Source organism: Rhodnius prolixus, unplaced genomic scaffold (assembly GCF_049639745.1).
Source record: "Rhodnius prolixus isolate KJV_2025 unplaced genomic scaffold, Rpr scaffold_11, whole genome shotgun sequence".
NCBI lineage: Eukaryota > Metazoa > Arthropoda > Insecta > Hemiptera > Reduviidae > Rhodnius > Rhodnius prolixus.
The window spans coordinates 16,889,854-16,912,483 of record NW_027411625.1 but is presented as its reverse complement, the minus strand read 5'-3'; the positions used below and the strand labels follow the sequence as shown (position 1 = coordinate 16,912,483).

Here is a 22,630-nt window from a genome sequence, read left to right as displayed (position 1 = left end):
TTATTACTTTATTTAATATCTGATACACATTACCTTCCTTTTTGCTCTGCAGGTTAAACTTGCTCCCTCGGATATCTTGCTTATAACTCTTTCTTCTCAAACATTCACTTAAAACTTTTTCTTATGACTTGCCTGTTACCAATCCCTCGCCTCTCACCCAAATTAGAACACGCCTCTAGGGTAGGTTGGGATAGGTTTTGTAGTTGTCGCAGAGGAGAGGATAGTTTCTTTGCCCTTGAAAGCTATTTCTTTATCCGTATTTAGAGAAGCAGTAGCTAACAAAGAATCTCGAGCTATCCGATTATTGACTGCTGGCGTGATTATTCACGCTATCAATTTACATCTCAAGATATTGTCCAAATATATTGTATTTATTGTTATTGTATATCATGTTTCTATCCAACTCTGTTACAATTTGTCGTAACTAGTTATGTTATTTATGAAGCAGTGATGAATGCAAAGAGCTCTATTGGGCAATACAGTCAATTGTAAGCCCCAGTCCAAACTGTTACAGTTGGTTGACAACTAAGTAAGCCCCTCAAGACGTTATAAATGCGGGCGGTTTAACATATTCTAAGTATAATTTATTTATTATTTCGACATAGCTAGTAAGACTGGGCGAACTTCGTGACGAAACTGGGATTACTTTCATTATCTTCACTCGCTTTACTAAAAAGACTGATACTTCAAGGATGTCGAGATGGATAAAGGAAGACTTGAGCTACACCAGGCCATCAGAGTAAAACCAGGAAAATGGTTCTGCTAATTGATTGATAGTTCTGACTCTCTCCTTACTGGGAATTAAAGAGGGCTGACTTGAGACTGACTATTTAGGGTGTATTAGCAAGAAGCAGAGACGGATGATACCACAGTTGACCGGGTTCAATGAAGAGGACTCAAAATAGGAACAACCAAATAAATCCGTTCCTTTTTAACCTTTTAAATGTAGATTGAAAAATTGAAAGTGTACAACAAGAAGAATGGCAGGATTCCCAAAAACAAAGATGTTGGACTAAAATTGCATGTTACCAAATGTCTGCTATTGCGGGAGGACTTGCACCTTGTTATGCACTTTGTATCCTAGTATATTTATTAACTTTATAATAAATTATTATCTACTCATATCGCAATTTGAAAATATCCATCTATCATCCTTTAATTAGAAGCATACTTGCACTCGAAGTTAATAAAAACGCCCACGTATAGTGTCACTCTAGAGCTGTGGTGACTTGAAGTGAACAGGCCCGTTCCAATGAACAAAAATTAGAGGCTTAGTTTAAAATTATGTAAGCTAAAAACAGAAATAATTGTTCTAAAAAGAGAATCACAATGCGGATACTTGTAGCATCCCCGGTCTTCGAGAAAACTACGAAAGTGGCGGGATTGCATATTTTAAGGAAATATCTCTATTATCCTTGTTCTTTCTTCTGCAATTTAAAAAATATACAGTGATGAGATGACTGCTTTTTTTTGGTAACATTGTCTTTTAATAAAAATTATGAATCTAGTAAGATTAAAATAGTACATTTATTTGAGAAACCTTTCTAACTTTGCCCCTAATGAAAAATTTGACCTGATTGCGTATAATGGACGACCAGTTCGGATTGCTACATGTATGTGTAAACACATTATTCGCGCGGAAGTTCAATCCAGTTCATTACGCTAAGAGTAGTTGTGTATGTAATTGGAAATAAGTTTACAATGCGTGCTGAGCGATTTTTTTGTAGCTGTGTGTATTTAGAACACAGAGAATAGTTGTTTGGGGGGGAGGGGGTGAGCGACAGGAATGAAACATTAAAAGATGTGTCTATCCAGATAAGGCATAACTCATTAGAAGTAATTTTAAAACTCTAGAAGACTTCAAGTTCGTCAGCGGAAAGATTGTAAAGTATTTGATTGTACGGCTTGGGCCAAAATTTAAGATGTTTAATGAGTTTCGCTGGCCTCTTGTAAACTAAAGAAATAGTTGGAAGGCTAAATTACAGGAATTGTAATTTAATGAAATGAAGAATAATTATAGCAGGAGATGGTTGGTTTGAGGGTCCCCCAGACTTTTTGCACACCTATGGAATAACTGCTAACAATGTGTATATAATTTACAAATAAATAAATAAGAATAAGATACGTGTCTAAAAACTTGCGCCTTCCAGAAAGAGTAAATTTACAGGCTCTAATATTCACAAATTTATTTACATTAGCCTAAGATTACATGTGGCCACAAAAATGACATCATTTAAAGATTAAATTTAACATTGCTTTATGTCACCACAGTTTACAATAAAATTCTTCAAAAGGGCGGGACATGCTTCAACTGAGGCAATCCATGTCCAATGCCAGGCTGATCCTCTCAGTTGTTTTCTGATCGTGAGAAACGTCTTAAGCCTGCCAACCATCAAATTTCTCCAATAATTTACGGGTTTTACGAAGCGGAAGGCAAATTTTTTCTTCAGTTTTGATTTGCAGAAAAATTTGACTAATGTTTTGAAATAAATTAGTGTTTAGTCTTGTAATGGAAGAAGTCCCCAGCCTGATTCGTTTGTTGGTCCTAAGTGCTCGTCCTTGTTCTATTGATGAGCATTGAACCTGCCTTGGATGCAGGGGTCTCTAGGATCAAGTGTAATTAAACCCAATCTATCTCACACTGTAAAAAAAGAATCTCGTCCAAGGATTGGACGAAAAATAATCTGTGAGCGCACATTCTTTCACTATAACTCTTAAGGAAAGCGCGCTTCCTATCTCGCCATTTCTGCCATGTTTGGCATTGCAAAAACACACTTAAACCTTGTTGCTATTAAATAAGTGACGGGGCCATCAATTCCAGAAAGATTCTACTTTAGAGCTAGGATTAACCACTGCCCTTTCCATAAATGAAATTTCCTGCAAAAATATCAAAAGATCAACTTGTAGATTTACATTTGTGTTATAATTTTATCTGGAAGATCTGCTGGAGATTTGAATAAAATCGCTGGAGAAGTTGAGGATAAGATCTCGAAAAAGTGAAAAATTTCACTTAATAAAGTGGTGGGATTTACAGACGAGTCGATTAGAGATCCCATTCACATGTTATTTTATATATGCACTTACAAGCGAAGAATGTTTTGCTTAAACCAGTCTTTCGAGCTTTTCCTGTAACAAGTCATGTAGACAATTTTTGATTTTCATAATAACCAAAAATTAATGAATGTCAAAAGGAGATTTCAAATATTGTAACAGACACATTCCAAAAACTTCCTTAAAATAATGCCGAAGAAAGATGAAATTTGAAACTCCCATATAAAAATTTGTGCATTCATTGAAGAAAGATTAAGTTTAGTGACACTCAGAATTGGTCTGACGCAAGGTTTTTTACTCATCGGGAAAAATGAAAGACTCTTAAGGCGTTGGTACGACACCAGCATGATTTCGTCTATTCAGATAATAATTCTAGACCTCTTATTGCAAGGATTTCTCATATTAGTTCTTTCTTCGGCAAATACATGCAGAAAATTTACCTTTGTCAGCTCGTACCCCCGTTTAAAGGCAGTTGCAGTGTGTGTCACGTGATGGGTCATTAAGACGTTTCTCTCGATTATCAAACGATTTTGAAGAGAACTGTCATCCCTACCAGCAAGAATAGGATGAAACAACACAAGAAGACATGTTTCGCTCTATTCGTCATATGTACCGTCCTGTTACATAAAGAATTCTTGACTAATACTTTGACAAAACTCGTTATTAAATTTCTTCTCTAAAATTGTATTTTTTTTTGCCTTACTGTTAACTCTTACTACGTTAATGTAAATAAATGTAAATAATTAAACCTGTCGCTCTATAGTGCCGGTGAAAGTTTTTGGCACGTAGAATCTAAGAAATAATGTAATTATTATGCATAATTATTTGCTTGTATTCCCTTGCCAGTGTTAGTTTGGAATAGTAATCATTCCGGGCGTACTGATATGAAATGAGAGGTAGTCTGCTGGCCTTACCACGTCTATGATCTGCATGAGAGTCAGGCCGAAGCTCAATTGCAGCGGGTCCGACTCGTTGGCTACCGGTCGCTCCAGCACATTGTAGTGGTCCAGCAGGGTGTGCAGCAGTCGCTTTTCGTGTGGCCCTTGCTCCGAATCTGCAACAGCAACATGACCAAAACAGTTAGAACAACGTTCACGAACAGTTTGAATAAATTGATTTCAGTGACATACCCTAAATTTTTGGCTCAAGACATGAACTCAAATCCTAACAATTTTTGCAACCAAATTTTATCTTCCACTCGTTATTTTTTTAAAAAAAACGCTTAAATGAATTTATTAGGCAGCCATTTATTCTTATTTTAACGTCCACGTTCACTTCTTGAAATAGTAAAATTAGAGCATGCGTACTATACTGCATACTAGTATGAAAGAAATGGACACATATCATTACTATTGAATTTCTCCCTTATTAAACGGTCCGATAGGATAGTTGCAATGACCCAGATTTAATAAATTTCGAGGAAGAAGTTGCTGAAAATGGGCATAAACGGCTTTTTCAGAAAATGTTCTTGTTCTTCTTGTTGTTACCTTTTTTGTAAACAACGTAGCGCCTAAACGCGTGAACCAATTTGCATGAATAAGGTGTCGTTCGATTCAGAATTTCATGTAGATGTGCCTCCTGGGGGTCTCGACGCTGTATACATCGAATGGGAGAGGAGTTAGCCCCCTTTATGTAAGGCCCACTCCAAAATTATTATTACTAATTACTCTTCAAATCTTTGCCCGATTTAGATAAAATTTGGTAGGATGAAAGGATTAGGGCCCCCTTTCTTAACTTTAAAGCAACGTTCTGTTCTTATAGCTCTTAAGGGGAAGAACTGCAATCGTTCCAAATCATCGACACTTGAACCAATTTTCGAAAATAAGTTTCATTTGATTCAAAATTTTTTGTTGTTAATTTGCATATTAGAGGTCTCTGATCTGAACTAGATCAGATAAAACTAGATCCACTGAAAGGCATTAATAAAAACTTTCTAATCTCTATATCCTAATTTGCATATTAGAGGTCTCTGATCTGAACTAGATAAGATAAAACTAGATCCACTGAAAGGCATTAATAAAAACGTTCTAATCTCTATATCCTAATTTGCATATTAGAGGTCTCTGATCTGAACTAGATAAGATAAAACTAGATCCACTGAAAGGCATTAATAAAAACTTTCTAATCTCTATATCCTAATTTGCATATTAGAGGTCTCTGATCTGAACTAGATAAGATAAAACTAGATCCACTGAAAGGCATTAATAAAAACGTTCTAATCTCTATATCCTAATTTGCATATTAGAGGTCTCTGATCTGAACTAGATAAGATAAAACTAGATCCACTGAAAGGCATTAATAAAAACTTTCTAATCTCTATATCCTAATTTGCATATTAGAGGTCTCTGATCTGAACTAGATAAGATAAGACTAGATCCACTGAAAGGCATTAATAAAAACTTTCTAATCTCTATATTCTATTTTGTATATTAGAGGTCTCTGATCTAAACTAGATAAGATAAGACTAGATCCACTGAAAGGCATTAATAAAAACTTTCTAATCTCTATATCCTAATTTGCATATTAGAGGTCTCTGATCTGAACTAGATAAGATAAGACTAGATCCACTGAAAGGCATTAATAAAAACTTTCTAATCTCTATATCCTAATTTGCATATTAGAGGTCTCTGATCTGAACTAGATAAGATAAGACTAGATCCACTGAAAGGCATTAATAAAAACTTTCTAATCTCTATATCCTAATTTGCATATTAGAGGTCTCAGATCTGAACTAGATAAGATAAAACTAGATCCACTGAAAGGCATTAATAAAAACTTTCTAATCTCTATATCATATTTTGCATATTAGAGGTCTCTGATCTAAACTAGATAAGATAAGACTAGATCCACTGAAAGGCATTAATAAAAACTTTCTAATCTCTATATCCTAATTTGCATATTAGAGGTCTCTGATCTGAACTAGATAAGATAAGACTAGATCCACTGAAAGGCATTAATAAAAACTTTCTAATCTCTATATCCTAATTTGCATATTAGAGGTCTCAGATCTGAACTAGATAAGATAAAACTAGATCCACTGAAAGGCATTAATAAAAACTTTCTAATCTCTATATCATATTTTGCATATTAGAGGTCTCTGATCTAAACTAGATAAGATAAAACTAGATCCACTGAAAGGCATTAATAAAAACGTTCTAATCTCTATATCCTAATTTGCATATTAGAGGTCTCTGATCTGAACTAGATAAGATAAAACTAGATCCACTGAAAGGCATTAATAAAAACTTTCTAATCTCTATATCCTAATTTGCATATTAGAGGTCTCTGATCTGAACTAGATAAGATAAGACTAGATCCACTGAAAGGCATTAATAAAAACTTTCTAATCTCTATATCCTAATTTGCATATTAGAGGTCTCAGATCTGAACTAGATAAGATAAAACTAGATCCACTGAAAGGCATTAATAAAAACTTTCTAATCTCTATATCATATTTTGCATATTAGAGGTCTCTGATCTAAACTAGATAAGATAAAACTAGATCCACTGAAAGGCATTAATAAAAACTTTCTAATCTCTATATCCTATTTTGCATATTAGAGGTCTCTGATCTAAACTAGATAAGATAAAACTAGATCCAATGAAAGGCATTAATAAAAACTTTCTAATCTGTATATCCGGCGTAAATCAGCCTCATTTGTCCCGATATACGAATTTAAAAATCACTAGGTATATAAATTTGTTCAATTCAAGAGAAAAAAAATAAGAAAAATCTATCAAAAAGGTAAAATTATCCCCTTAACAAAACCTTACAGCTTAAAAAGTTGAGTATAAGTGTTGATGAAACACCAAAAGGTACACAAATCAGCAAGTATCCAACACTTCATTGATATTATTTAAGTCATTTTACTGCATTAATTTTCATTAATATTTTTTAGAATTTATTGGATGTATACCCTATATTCATTTTTATACTCCTTATACTCCTTAAAAACTGTAAATGAAAATGGGGGTAATTTGCAAACCCTTACTTTTGTACGCGCGTCTTCCGCGATCAGGAATGTAAAATCAAGTCACATATTCTGAAACTGAAGATGACGGGCAACAAATTTTTTCTCTACCATTTTTCGCTCAGATCAACCGTTTAACCATGAAAAGCATTTTTGCCGTCTTAAAATGAACACCCTGTATACAGGGTGTACACAGAGGAGAAGACGAAACGTCGGGAGTGATTCAGCAGCTCAAATGCAACAAAAAATATTATGTTCACTATGCCCTGATTCTCAATAGAGTACAAGATATTTGCATTTTTAACTTATCCGTCGATATTCGCGTTTTCCACCATAAAAACGGCCGTAATTTTTCTATGTTTTATCTTACAACAAATCTGCTTATTCCAAACGAAAGAGCATTAAATTTCCTATAAATGTGCTTAACCCAAAGTCTCAAAACGTTTCTTATAAAAATAAAATTTTACTTCAATGTCTAAAAAATTCGTTTTCGATGAGTTTTGTTAAAATTGATTTTTTTCAATGATTTTTGAATAAAAGAGTCACCCAATTACAGAAAAAGTTGCGCATTTATTGAGCTTCAAGACCATATGGATTTTTTTTTGTTTTTAATAAAACCCTACCCCGAACAGAGGGGTGTACAGCAGAAAACTGGAATGTTGCGTAACCGAGTTGTCGTTGATGTCAAATTAATAATTTCCTCGTATGTCAATTTTTGGAGAAGGAACAAAAAGAAAGCAAAGCAACCATTTTAGTTTTGAACAATTTAATAAAACGGAAGTAAAAAATGCAGTAGCAATAAAAAACAGTAGTAATAAAATACAATAGGCAGGTGCCTACCTAAAATCGCTACAAAAATTGTTCAAATCATTCAAACAAGGAAGTGGGAAAGAATTGTAGCAAATTTTTAGTTTCTTTACTACAATAGTTTGTGCGACTTATCTTAATGACATAATGGAGGTTTTTTCATCAAAGTTAATTAATAATAATTCAAAACTAATCAATTTTCGGAGAAGGAACAAAAAGGAAATAACCGTTCTATTTTTGAACTATTGTTAATTAAATTTTATGTAAAAAACCCTCCATTATGTCATTAAGATAAGTTGCACAAACTATTGTAGTCAACTATTGGGCTTTATTGGTCCACAAGGTCGTTGGGACTCCGGTTGAAAGCTTTATGCAATTCCGGAGTTTAGACGGCAAGTCAACCCTCACTTCCTCGTTAGTGTGGACTGGTAACGTAGTGTTTTGATGCTGCGGCCAACGGGGCTCTGACGGGTCGGTGTGTCTCCCCCACCGGCTTCCTTTTACCCTATCCTTTTTCCCTTCTTGTCTATCCCCTTCCCGCCTTAGTCTGGTCCTCACTTGCGTAGTGCTCGTTTCCGGAGTCGCTACTGCCGTTGCGCCTTCTGGGTGGATGGCTCGGGTCTGGCTACACTTGTTGGATCTAGATTAGGCCTCCTCTGGTTGGTGCTTGGCGGGGTCATCAGGGTCTGTGAGGCCTGCCTTTGCGGTTTCCTCTCCCTCTTGGCCTGCCATGGTTGCGGCTTCACCGGTTTCGGGGTTTCTGCGTGAGTAGGCGGAACGTGAAGGTGTGCTGGGCTCGCTGGGATATGGAGAACCTTTTCTTTGGAGGATCCTGCCCCGGCGATCCTAGTCATCCTGATCGGTTTAGGAGGGCTGGCGTGGAATTCCAGGGTGGTAGCTACTCTTGTGAAATCGGCACATCTCTCGGGCCCCCGTCCTACCTTCTGCCAGAGGGTACCGAAGATAAAACTGGGGGGCGCCCTGGGCTGCATGGAAGGAAGGGGCCCGTTGCTACGTAACCAGGTAGTGATGGATGCCCTGCTCAACATGCGAAAATCCCTCATTTCGAGTAGTTCCAGGTGGTGCCTGGGTAGGGTCCTGCTCGTCATGGGGGGGGGCTATTCTGAGGTCACTGGCGGGGGAGGTTTCGGGTTCAGGGTCCGGTGTTTGTCTCCGGTGGAGCAGGGTGCTGCTGTTCGGAATTCCCCTTTTTCTTTATCCCATTCAACAACCTTTATTTTTATTTTTATTTTATTTTATTATTATATTATTATGTGGATAGCATCAAATATGATAAAGAGTTTTTTACGCATTAAATCCCCTAATCAACTTTCCTCGGATGTGGCTGGTGAGGCTCGCGCGGTCGGTAGAATACTCGGCGCCGCGCGGGTCCCCAGTGTTCCCTTGGAGGTTTCTTCTGATGAAAGTCTTGCCCTTCAGGCGAGCAAATGAATTGTTATCAGTTGAACCTGCACCGTTCGAGGGCTGCGACATATAATCTGGCGTCGGCTCTGGGCGGTGCGAGTCCGTTTATTGCTATGTTGCAGGAGCCCTGGACTAGAGAAGGGAAGGTGCTGGGTAAACCGGCCGGCGCCAGGGTTTTTGCGGCACATGGAGTTGATGTACGACCGCGTGCGGCAGTTATTGTGTCACGTGGTTTGAATGTTTGGCACTTGGCTGAGTTTTCTTCGGAGGATTCAGCCGCGGTTTTGGTGAATAACTTACATAGTTCCTCTTCAACTAGTAGCGTCTGTGTATTTTCCTCATGACGATGAGTCTCCTCCCTTGGTGGCTAGAAGACTTATTGAGTATTGTAATGAACGTAGGTTGCCCCTTGTTTTGGGTTGCGATGCAAATGCGCATCACACAGCATCTGACGTTAATTCTAGAGGTGAAACTCTTTAGAGTACCTCATGAGCACCAACTTGGTATGGTGCAATCGTGGACATAAGCCCACCTTTGTTACCAGGAGCAGACGGGAGGTCTTAGATTTGACCTTGGTCTCTTCTGATATTACTGACTTGGTTACTGGGTGGGAGGTCTCTGACCTTCCCTCCTTGTCAGACCATTGTTTAATAAAATTTTTCCTTCGTGGGGAGGTTGAGTTACCCGAGGTGAGGCCCATCAAACAGACCAATTGGGAAAGTTTTAGGTTGAGTCTTGCCTCTATTATTGGTGACTTGCAGGTGGAAGTGGGCACTGGGGTCCGGACTGATGTAATTGACTCGGACTGCCAGAGTATCACTGAAGCTGTAATAGAAGCGTTTCACAGCGCTTGCTCTTTGCGGGTTGGTTTTAGTACTAAGCGCACTTGTGCTTGGTGGTCGCCTCGGCTCGCTCAATTGCGTGGCCAAGCAAGGCGTGCGCAGAGTTGAGCAATGCGTTCCCAATCTTCGACTGCCTGGGATATCTACAGAAGCGCCCAGAGGCTATTTAAATCTGAGATCAGAAGAGCCAAGCAGCTCTCCTGGAAAAATTTTTGCAGTTCATTGGAAGGCATCCAGCCATTGGCTAAGCTTCAGCGAATTCTAAAAAAGGACTCGTGCTCCTCTTTGGGACCGATTGAAATAAGTCCTGGTCTGTTTACCTCCTCACCGGCTGAGACTCTTGAAGCCATGCTTACTAGCATGGTGTCTCGGGAGGATTCATCATCGGCGTCTTTTCCGTGCGATCTTCCCGTTGACCGCCTGGCCGCCGTAAATTTAGCGGACCGGGTATTCGAACGGGGTCGCGCGTACCATGCGCTGGGGATGTTTGAACCATATAAGTCCCCTGGGGCAGATGGAATATATCCCATCATGCTTCAGCAAGGAAAGGAGGTTTTGATTGAACCTCTTCTTGGAGTGTTTAAGAATTCCTTCCTGCAGGGTTATATCCCTATATCTTGGCGCAAGGTGAAGGGTTTTTTTATCCCCAAACCTGCTAAAGACACTTATCAGAAACCATCCTCTTTTAGGATAATTTCTTTGACCTCTTTCCTGCTTAAGTTGATGGAAAGGTTGGTGCTATGGTATCTTCTGGAGCTGCCTGCGCCGGACGGACGTCTCCTACCTAATCAGTTTGGTTTTAGGGTCGGGGGCTCCACGGATGCGGCGCTGCACCAGTTGGTGACCAGGCTAGAAAAGACCATCATAAATGGTGAATATGCAATGGGACTCTTTTTGGATATAGAGGGTGCATTTGATAATGTCTCCTTGGTGTCCATTAGAGATGCTTTGCTCAATTCTGGCGCAGCAACTGTGGTGGTGAACTGGATATGTCATATGGCGTTCGGAAGATTATTGTCTGTCGAGTGCCTTGGTGTGGTCCGGGAACGAAGGTTGTTCAAGGGTGGGATTTTATCCCCCTTTTTGTGGAATCTTGTAATGAATGGCCTTCTTAGTGGCCTTGCCGGCCGTCCGGGTTATGCTCAGGCATATGCAGATGATCTGGTGGTGCTCCATGTAGGAAAGGATCTCAGTACGCTTCTCGACCTTTCGCAGCAGAGCCTTTGCTTTGTGGCGCGATGGGCTGAGGGAAATGGGCTGAGATTCAGTGTTTCTAAGACCCAGGTGGTATTATTCACCTGGAATCGAAAACGCCCGCAGCGTTGTCTTACGCTTTATGGAGAGGAAATCCAGTTTTGCTCAAGAGTGAAATATCTTGGTGTGATCCTGGATTCTAGATTATCTTGGACTCCGCATGTCAAGGAACGTGCGAATAAGGCCACCTCTGCACTCATGCAGTGTCGCAGGGTGGTTGGCAAGAGATGGGGAATTTCCCCTAAGCTCATGTATTGGATGTATACGGCCGTAGTGCGTCCTATTTTAGCCTATGGCTGTATTGTTTGGTTGAATGCTACTCGGCAGAAGACGCTTTGTAATGTTTTACAGCGCGTCCAGCGGCTAGCATGTTTATTGAATACCGGAGCATTGCGGAGCACTCCTACTGCCACCCTGGAATTTATGTTACGGCTTCTTCCTTTGGATATTTTTCTGAGGGGAGAGGCTTTGATGGCCGCGCGTAGACTTGAGAGTGTCGGCACGTGGGCATCTACGAACTTTGTCGGTCGGAAAGGCAGGCTTACTAGTCATGCCGATCTGGTTCGGGAAGATAAAAAGCAAATTGCAGTGCTTTCCATGCCGGGGGACTTCCTCCCTGCGACTCTGGATTTCCGTAGGAATTATGGGGTTCAGATACTAGCAAGGGAGGAGGCTTGTGCTTCGGCTGTCGAGTTGCCAATAAACGCCATCTCTGTTTTTACGGATGGTTCATTGATGGATAGGGCAGGTGCTGGACTCTGCATCTGGGGACCCCAGTTTGGGTTCAGATGGGAACGCACCTGCATAGATCTTGGTAATTATGCATCTGTTTTTCAGGCGGAGTTGGCCGCCATTGAGATGGCGGCTACTTTACTCCGCTGGAAGGGATTTGCCGATACTGATATTAGGTTCTTCACGGATAGCCAGGCTGCAATTAAAGCTCTGACCTCTCCTAGTAAGAACCAAATTTCGGTCAATTCTTGCCATGCTGCTCTCAATTTGTTGGGAGCTTTGAATACTGTATCGGTTGCTTGGTCCCCTGGTCACTCTGGGATTCCGGGTAACAAACTTGCTGATGCAACAGCAAAGGAAGGAGCTGCAATTATAACAATGACTCCTCAGCCGATTATCCCTGTTTCCTATCGACGTTGTAGAACAGAGGTGGAGCAGTGGATTTTAAAGGAACATCGGAAACGGTGGAGATCCCGAGCTGACTGCCGTCAGGCTAAAGAAATTCTTGGCCTGTCAAAAACGGCTATAGTTGGTTTTAGCAGGTCCCGGATTCGCCAGTTGGTTCAGGTGTTGAGTGGACATGCGAATTTAGCGTATCATCTATTCAAATGTGGCCTTACCCAGTCGCCAATTTGCGCTGGCTGTGGTGAGTCCAATGAGACTGTGCGGCACTTTGTGGAGGTGTGCCCTGTTTATTCTAAAACTAGATTTCTCGTCTTCGGAAGGTCAAATGTTTCTCTATCGGAGATTGTAGCATCTGGTAATCTTAACGAACTTTCTAGGTTTATTCAGTGCACTGGACGATTGAGTCGCCATGCTCCCTAGTGTCCTGTTACTACTTTATTAGTTTATTATATTAGCATCTGGCAACTTTCAGCCGGATTTGTTTTTTAAACCCCGGTATCTCTTAGGAGATGAAGGGTGGGCGGGGAACAATGGGCATTTCGGATTGCCTGCGTTCCTTCCCCTTCTTGGTGGAACCGCCCTTTTTTAATACAATCTACAATTGGGCTTTATTGCTACTGTATTTTTTACTTTCGTTTTATTAAATAATAATTGTACAAAACTAAAATGGTTATTTTACTTTTTGTTCCTTCTTCAAAAATTGACATAAAAGCAACTGAATGATTGATATCAGTGAAAAGTCGGTTGAAAATTAAAACCAAAAATTATCAAGAATATTTTAGACATCAAAGTAAAATTTTATTGTTTATAAGAAACGTTTTGAGGCTTAACGCTCTGGGTTAAGCAGATTTATAGGAAATTTAATGCTCTTTCGTTTGGAACAAGCAGATTTGTTGTAGAATAAAGGATAGAAAAGTTACGGCCGTTTTTATGGTGAAAAACACGAATATCGACGGAAAAGTTAAAAATGCAAATATCTTGGACACTATTGAGAATCGGGCCATAGTGAATAGAATATCGTTATTATAACAAAAAATTATTATAAAAGAAATGGCCAGCATAAATGAATGCTTAGAGTTGCCGTACCCAAAGTATCCACAAAAACATTTTTTTAAAAAAAAACGTTTCGAATTAAATATGGAGGTAAAATTAAACTGCGATTTCAGTACTTACAGGAGTAAGAAAAGTAGAATTGTGTTTTCAGTACTTTTTCCTAAAAATAAAAGAGAAATTAAACGTCAAATACGTACGATTGAAATGATTCCCTTCAGTAGCTGTAAGAGTAGCATGGCAATTTAATGACGCGCAGTAAAGTTTGAGCAACTTCTTCCTGCCAAATTTTATCAAAATTGGTCGTAGTTATAGATTATTAAGAGGGGCCTTACTTAAGTGGTGCAATTCCGTTTCTAACGTTGAGTCAAGATCTACAAAAGCTATTAGTGCTGCACGAGACCGAGACGAGGCGAGACTTTATGCAGTCTTGGTCTCGGTCGCTCAAGTCTCGGTCTCGGTCTCGGTTTTTTTGAATTTTTGTTTAAGTATTAAAAGCGGTTTGCTATTAATAATCTTTTCAAAAAATGTTATTATTTTCTAATAATTATTTTAATTTATATATTGGTAATGAAAATGTGTGTAAAAGAAGACAACTACTTACACTTCAATGCATCATATATTACTATTACTGTTATATATCTTTATATAATTTCAAAAAGATGTTAAAAACGCGCCAGATGAAAGACCCAAATAACATATCTGCCAGATATAACAAGTCGATTCGTGAAATAAAAATACACCTCCCAACAAACTTCCCGCTCCATTAGTTATGGCTGTTGGTGAAGATAAAGAATCTAATGATTCACCTTTTGACGACGACTGCATCAATATTTTTGCACCATTTGCTCAAAAATCAGCAAATATCACCGAAGCATGGAAGACAGAAATAATTAATTACACCAAATTAGACCAAGCACCAGTAGACGTTGACATTTTAGAATGGTGGAAAACACTTGAGAATTCCTTCAAAAATTTGTCTAGAATGGCGAAAGATATTTTTATTATCTGTGCAACTTCAGTGCCATCGGAAAGATTATTTTCGCAAGCTGCGATGATAATGACCAATAGAAGATCTTCTCTAGCTTCTGACTCAGTAAAAGCTCTTTTATGTATCAATGCTTGGGCAAAGAGTATCTTAAAAACGAATATTTGTGGCAATATTTTTTAGATGCATAGTCTTTTTTTTTAAATTCATTAATTCTAAAATTCTAAGATATAGTTCAAATAATATCTAAGTTCAAAGTATTAGATTATGAATAGTGAAATTTAGGAAATTGAATGAATGAATGATATGAATAGTGAAATTTAGTGAATTTATGTAAAAATTAGGTAATTCGAAGGGGGCAGCCACGGTAGCCGAGCGGTGCGAGACCTGCAAAGCTAATGTGTATTGTGGTACTGGGTTCGATTTCCGGTCTTAGGCCTTGGATTTTATTTAATGGTTAATATGAGAAATTTACTGTAAAGTATGTTTGCTAGTCGCCTCCGTCCGCGACACCTAATTGGTAGTTGGACGTAAAGCCCCGCCTAAAAAAATAGTCGATTACTTTACTTTGCTTACTTTACTTATGTAATTCGAAGTCAAATAGATGTAGTAATATTGAACATAATAATAAAATCGTATCTTTTAATAATTAATTCAATACCCGTAATGATTATTTATTAATAAAGAACACAATTTTATAATTTTGTATTTAAAAATTAATATTTGAAAAACCGAGACGAGACCGAGATTTCTCGACGAGATATATATCATGTCTCGATCTCGGTTGCTCAAGTCTCGTCTCGGTCTCGTTTCTCGTGCAGCACTAAAAGCTATATCCACTTGAAGTGTCGAATCGAATGTTAATTCACTGACGTAAATCGGTACACGCGTCGATAATTTGAACGACAGCAGTTCTTCCTCTTAATAGGTGTAAGAGCATGATGGCACTTTAGAGTCAAGTTAGGAAGTTTAACTATTTCTTCGAGCCAAATGTTTTCAAAATCGGACTAAGCGTTATAGAAATATTAGTAAAAATAGTTTTAGGCGCTAATAACCTCAGCTGTTGTTACGCCAAAAATAATAATAATAATAATAATAGTTTTAGAGAGGGCCTTACTTGCTTAGAGGCGAACTCCCTGCCTAAAGATGCACAACGTCGAGACCACTAAAATGCATATCTACTTAAAATTTGAATCAAATGACACTTCATTCACAAAAATCGGTTGACGCGACAATAATTTGAAATTATTGCAGTTCTTCCCCTTAATAGCTGTAAGAACAGAACGTTGCTTTAAAGTTATGTAGGGAAACCCTAACCCTTTCATCCTGCCAAATTTCAACAAAATCGGGCTAAGATTTACAGAGTTATTAGTAATAATAAATTTGGCGGGACTCACATACATGTTAACTCCTCTCCCATATGATGTACAGCGTCGAGACCCCCAAATGGACACCTAACTACATACTTGTTAAATTCCGAATCGAATGACACCTCATTCATGAAAATCGGTTCGCGCGTTAGGCGCTACGTTGTTTACAAAAACGTTTACAACAAGAAGAAGAAGAACAAAAGCATTTTCTGAAAATGCCATTTTTGCCCTTTTTTCTCGAAATCTATTGGATCTGAGTTGGTGCAAAAAAAAAAAATCACAGTAATAAAGGAGGATTTGCTCTAAATTATACAGAAAATTTTGGAGTTTTATCTTTTATAGAAAAAGAGAAAAAAAAATTATCAAAACTGGATATTATTGAACGTTACTCTTTTTCGTGTAGTTTTTGACGATCAACCCTTTTACAACTACCGGACAGTTTTAATATTGTAAATTTATATTATAAATATATTTATATTTATAAATTCTCTGGGAATGAATCAAAACGTTCCAAATGATAGAATGATTGATGTGCCGAAACAGAAATAAATGTAATTTACACTGGTTCTGAATTGTTTAATACTTTAAGCTGGCAAAATTCCAAATATCCAAATAACACTTGTCATTTAGCATTGTCCCAAACAGCTGTTTTACAAAAGAAAAAGTAATTCATTGTTTTCAGTAGATCAATTGCCGCTTGCATAATTTTCAATTACTACAATCAATCGGGTGATGTAGAAACCAAAAAAATTGGCTTCATCCTACTGAAGAAGTTTTACGGACTAAAAACTCATCCACTTTAGGCCAATAAATCCAATCACAGTAGTCGCATTACACTCACACGACTCTATCTTATTTCTAACTTTTATCTTAAAGGTTCACGTCCAATATCGAAGTCAGAAACATATTTCATTTTTACTATCTTTATTTTTTTATTTTTTAAATACTGATGCGAGAGGCTTACAGTCCAACTTCTACATTAGATGTTTTGGAGGGAGAAGAAGTTCAAACTTGATTATTAACCGTCGTTTTTGGTGACTGATTCGATAATCCAAATGGGGGAAGATTCTAGCCAATATCAGTCATTATTACTTTTTAAGCTTTCGACCTACGGCTATATCGTCTTCATGGTATTACGCTTGTTTACATTATAGTTTATTTTACTTTGTTAACATCAAAGGTTGGTGTGTTCTCCCATGTTCTCATTTTCAGTCTCGGAATTTTTGCACCTGTAAATTGCACTGTAGGAAGGAGAGAAAACTCCATTCCCTCCTCCCCCTCGAAAGAAATTTCCTTTGGGAAGATGTTGATACGTCACCCTCTACAAATACAAATACCTCTGGACAAGGCAAGCTCAGTGCTGACGGGGGGCAAGGAGGAAATGGAATACAAGGCAGAGGAAATGTGAGGAATAATATTAATAATCAAATAAAAAAATAATAGTGATTAGAATTAAGATTAAAGTAATACTTTATAATAAGGAAAAATAAATAAATAAATAAAATTAGAATTAAAAAAAATAGTTATCTAGTAACAGCTTCTCATTCAGCGAACCTGCGTGGAGCGACCCTGTAGGCCGATTCTCTAACCAGCTATCCACACTGATATTACTCAATAATTAAATTCATTATACATGTGATGTTGTTGCTATGAGAGATGCAAGGAATTCAAATAAAAAAAAATTGAGGGTTATGAAAATAATTATTATTGACCACAACGGGAGTAAAAAAGTCTCTTTACAAAAAATACATAAACATAAACCCTACTAACTTTAGTGGAAAATACAGAATATATTTTGAATGATAAAGTTAATGTAATAATTGTCATTAATATAATAAGAAAACTAGTTCCACTATTTTTCAACAAAATGTTCTGCACTTACATCAATCCAGGCCTGGTTTTGTTGTTACTCTACTTCTTATCACAGTCTTCTTATTGGAAGCTCACCCCAACTCAGGTACTATTCCTTCTTGCAAACCTTGGAGAAGTTCAAGTATAATTCAAGTATAGTATAGTTCGGTGCTCTTCAAGTATAATTTATTCGATATACATTCTTCATTTCTCTTGTCTAAATTTTCTAAACTAATTTTCTTCATCCTAAATTTTCCCTAACCCTAACTAAACTAATTAGACAAAATTGAGAAATAATTATAATCATACTGTAAAAATTCTTTTGGTTCTAAAGAAGCTGTTACATCGTAACAATGTCTCTAAGATGGACCATCTAATAAATTTGTTTGATCCATTTTTGGGAAAATTCGAAAAAAAGAAGTGATTCAGTCAAGCGGCACTTTTTCGATGCATTGATTTTGACCAAAATTTTAAATATAGGGTCTGGAAAGGATTCATCGGCCTGGATGCGCTAGTTCTGCCGACAGCCTGACTCTGACCCTGATCAAAATGCAGTGACGCAATTGCACGATTAATATTTTTCTCTCTTTTTACAGACACTGAGAGACTGTTACATCATAGCAATTTAGTGCAGATTATGTAACACAGTCTGTTGTGCGTCACTGGAGAAGTGTATCAGAGAAATTGGGGACAGCTCAACAATCATCATAGCCTTAAATCTTTTATTATTCTCAATTCTGCATTGATGGCGGTAAATTTTAAAATAGAGTGTTCATTTAACAGTCAAACGCTGCCACAAAGAATGTGGCCACGGTAATGGCAATGTGGAGATGTACTACAGGTGCAAGTCAAAATAACAAATAACAATAAAAACAATTAATTAACTGCAAAACAAAATTATAGAACACACTCAGTTTTTTCTTACATAACATTCACAGTGCAAAATACGAGTATACTTGTTGAATAAAATCAAACCAAGGCTAGCTCCAGGCTACAGCTACGGTAGTTCTAGGACTTGAAATCCTTCCATTTCAGAATAGCCTCACAGTTGCATTTAGTACACTCCCCGCGACTCCTCTTCTTACATTCTTACATCTTTTAATACAGAAATAATTTTTTTAGCTTTAAGCCAAATGAATCACAGAAGGCAGCTAATATAAGTTTGCTTTTCTTCAACATTATTCATTAATTTGCATGGGCCAATGGTCTAAATTAAAACTGTGTAAAAAGTTGTATAAGTATGTCTATAAAAGTTATATTACTGTGTAAAAGGGTTGATCGTCAAAAACTGCATGAAAAAACGTATCTTCTTGTAACCTTTTTTGATTTTCATGAATGAGGTGTCATTTGATTCAGAATTTTATGTAGATGTGCCTTTTGGGGGTCTCGACGCTGTACATTGAATGGGAGGGGAGTTAGCCCCATGTATATAAGGCCCCCTTCAAAATTATTATTACTAATTACTCTGTGAATCTTGGCCCGATTTTGATAAAAATTGGCAGGATGAAAGGGTTAAGGTTCCCCTACATAACTTTAAAGCAACGTTCTATTCTTACAGCTATTAAGGGGAAGTTTTGCAATAATGCCAAAATTATCGTCGCGTCAACCGATTTTTGTGAATGAAGTGTCATTTGATTCAAATTTTATGTAGATATGCATTTTAGTGGTCTCGACGCTGTGCATCTTTAGGCAGGGAGTTCGCAGGGAATTCGTAAAGATTGGAGACCGCAACTCTAAGCATTCTTTTAAAAGATCTCTCTAGTGGTAGTTACGGTTCCGACGTAACACCACATCAGGTTATTATGAAAGTATTGCTTATTTCAAATGTTAAGAAAATCTGTAAAGCAGATATGCAACTTTGCAGAATAGACAAAAAACAAATACTATCGAAAAGGTACAAAAATCTCTTTAAAAAAAACTGTTTAAAAAGTTACTTAACTTGTGAGGGTTAATTAAACGTCAAAACGCTCACAAATGGAAAATCTGTTCCAGCTTTTCACCCTAAAAGTGCAATTAAAAGAGTTTCACAGGGAATTATGTATCCATAAGTTATAAATCCGCATGTACGCCATTAGTACACTGTGTCTCCACTGCCATTTGTATAATTATGTGAGTGAATCCAAACGTTTGAAGAGTAGTTGCAATTAGGATTTATAATAACTGCAGGAAAGGAAAGTACCGCAAATGGCATAGATCTCTTAAAATAATCTGATTCAAGCATAAACTGAAAATTGTGTGTCTAATGTGAAACGTTATTTATTTATTTATTTGGCATTTGGCATAAAGAACTCTTTGTCTGTACCCAATAAGTTGGAGGAATTGTGTAGAGGAGAGATGCAGGTGGAGTAGTGCAAATATCAATTTACAAAATTTTTATAAATTGTGCGAATTAATTTCGAAAGAAAATGAATTAACATTATAATTAAACGAATCTAAAGTTGTTTTTACTTCGCTCATGAAAATATTATAAAGCAAACGGGAAGAGGTTCTGGCAATCTACTTTTCTCTGAAACTGCAATAGACAGGGCGTTGAACACATGGAGCGTCTTCTTATCACCACATTAGTCTTTTCGAAGCTACTTTATTGGCAATCCCAAGCAGAACTGTTGTACTTGTTACGGTTAAAAAAGATGAATATATTCTATTAAACCTGTCCGGTAGGACAGTTGTATAAGGGTTGATCGTAAAAAACTGCTCGAAAAAGCGTAACGTTGAAAAACACCCAACTTTGACAATTTTTTTCTTTTTTTTTATAAAAGATAAAATTCCCAAATTTTCTTTAAAATATAGGGCAAACCCTCCTTTATAACTGTAATTTTTTTGCAACAACCCAGACCTAATAGATTTTGAGAAAAAAGTTGCTGAAAATGAGCAAAAATGGCTTTTTCAAAAATTGGTCTTGTTCTTGTTGTTGTTACCTTTTTTGTAAACTGCGTAGCGCCTAAACGCGTGAACCAATTTTAATGAATGAGGTGTCATTCGATTTGGAATTTCATGTAGATGTGCCTTTTGGGGGTGTCGACGCTGTACATCGAATGGGAGAGGAGTTAGCCCCCTTTATGTAAGGCCCACTCCAAAATTATTATTACTAATTACTCTGCAAATCTTTGCCCGATTTAGATAAAATTTGGTAGGATGAAAGGGTTAGGGCTCCTTTACGTAACATAAAACGGACGATCTGCTCTTACACTTGTTAAGGGGAAGTATAGCAATCGTTTCAAATTATCGACATGTGAACCGATTTTCATGAATGAAGTGTCATTCGAATCGAAATTTGGTACAGATTTGCACTTTAAAAGTCTCAACGCAGTGCCTCATAAGGAGAGGCGTTCGCCCCACTCAAATAAGTCCCTTTCTAAAACTATTATTACCAATATTTCTACAACGCTTAGTCCGATTTTGATAAAATTTAGCACGAAGAAGTGATTAAAGCTCCTCTATGTGGCTGTGAAGTGCCATCATTCTCTTACTCCTACTAAGAGGAAGTACTGCAATCGTTAAAATTATCAATGAGTGAACCGATTTACATCAATGAATTGTTGTTCGATTCAAAATCTTTGCCTCTTTGCCTTTTAGGGGGAAGCACTGAAATCGCAGTTTAATTTTGCTATTTACGTACAAATACCTTCCGATTTTATTCAAAACGCTTTCTCAAAAAATTGTTATTGAGGATGGTTTGGGGACGTAACTATAATCATTCTTTAAAAAGATCTATCCAGTGGTAGTTACGGTTCCGACTTCACACCTTTTCAGGTTATAATGATAGAATTGCTTATTCCAAATTTTAAAATAATCTGTAAAGCATATATGTAACTGTGCAAAGTAGACAAAAATGAAAATCTATCCAAAAGGTACAAAAATCTCCTTAACAAAAACTTACAGTTTAAAATGTTAAGTATAAGGGTTGATTAAACGCCAAAAGGTACACAAATCAGCAAGTACCCAACATTTCATTCATGCTTACTTGATATAATTTAAGTAATTTTGCTGCATTAACTTTTCCTTCACATTTTTTAGAATTTATTAGATGTCACAGACCCTTATGCTGGCCAGTTCATTCGTAATATTTTTTTGTTATAATTATGATAAAATGTATATTATATCTTCGTTATTAAATAGGTACTTTATTTTAACTCTATTCCAAATTATTCTTCTGATTTATGTTTAATATGCCCTTTATTCTGAGTAGTCACATATATATGCATATTAAAGTAGAAAAAGACAAAGTTAGAGTCGGCTACTGTTTAAATTTGAATCACGGATTTAAAAGAATATTTCAGTCTTGAATTCGTCTTACCGAAATATTCGCGAGTACAAATAACACACAGTTAATAACAATTAGATTATTCAACAATAATTATTCATTTCTTAATTGTAATTTAATTTAGTTCCCCTAATTTTACTTATAGTAAAATACTGGAATAATTAGCTATCCTAAAAATACGAGTATGCATATCTTATTTATTTTATATTACATCTATACAACATTGTGGGATGAATACCTAGATTGAGAATGTAATTGAAGAAAACTATATTATTTGCGATAAAGCCAGATAATTATTACCTGTTATTATAAACGTTTGACTACTACATAAAATAACAAATACTTTAATCGAAGAATGAACTTAAACCGACGATTTTTATTTAAAAATAAAAATAAACAAAATCACTGATGTATGTTGGTGTGAGCAATTTTTAAAAACGTATTTGAATTTTTTAGCCTCATAATTGTTTTTATTTTTTATAACGTTTTATTTTTAACCTGTAATTAACAGTTTGATTATTATAGATAAATAGATATTACAGTCAATCTACAGTGCTACTTGAACAAATATTTTGTAGTTGAAAATGGCCAGCATAAGCGTCTGTGACATCTAATAAATT

General features: G+C 36.9%; 1 protein-coding gene across 16 annotated transcripts in view; it reads right to left on the bottom strand.

Moving 5' to 3' along the window:
- The window catches only part of LOC141459277 (neuronal acetylcholine receptor subunit alpha-7-like), a 377,452-nt gene that overhangs the window by 285,489 nt on the left and 69,333 nt on the right, over positions 1-22,630 (bottom strand). For all 16 annotated transcript variants that reach the window (XM_074138142.1, XM_074138146.1, XM_074138148.1 and 13 more), the window contains exon 2: positions 3,966-4,105. In XM_074138142.1, the coding sequence (XP_073994243.1) occupies positions 3,966-4,105 (140 nt within the window). The remainder of the gene's footprint in view (positions 1-3,965; positions 4,106-22,630) is intronic.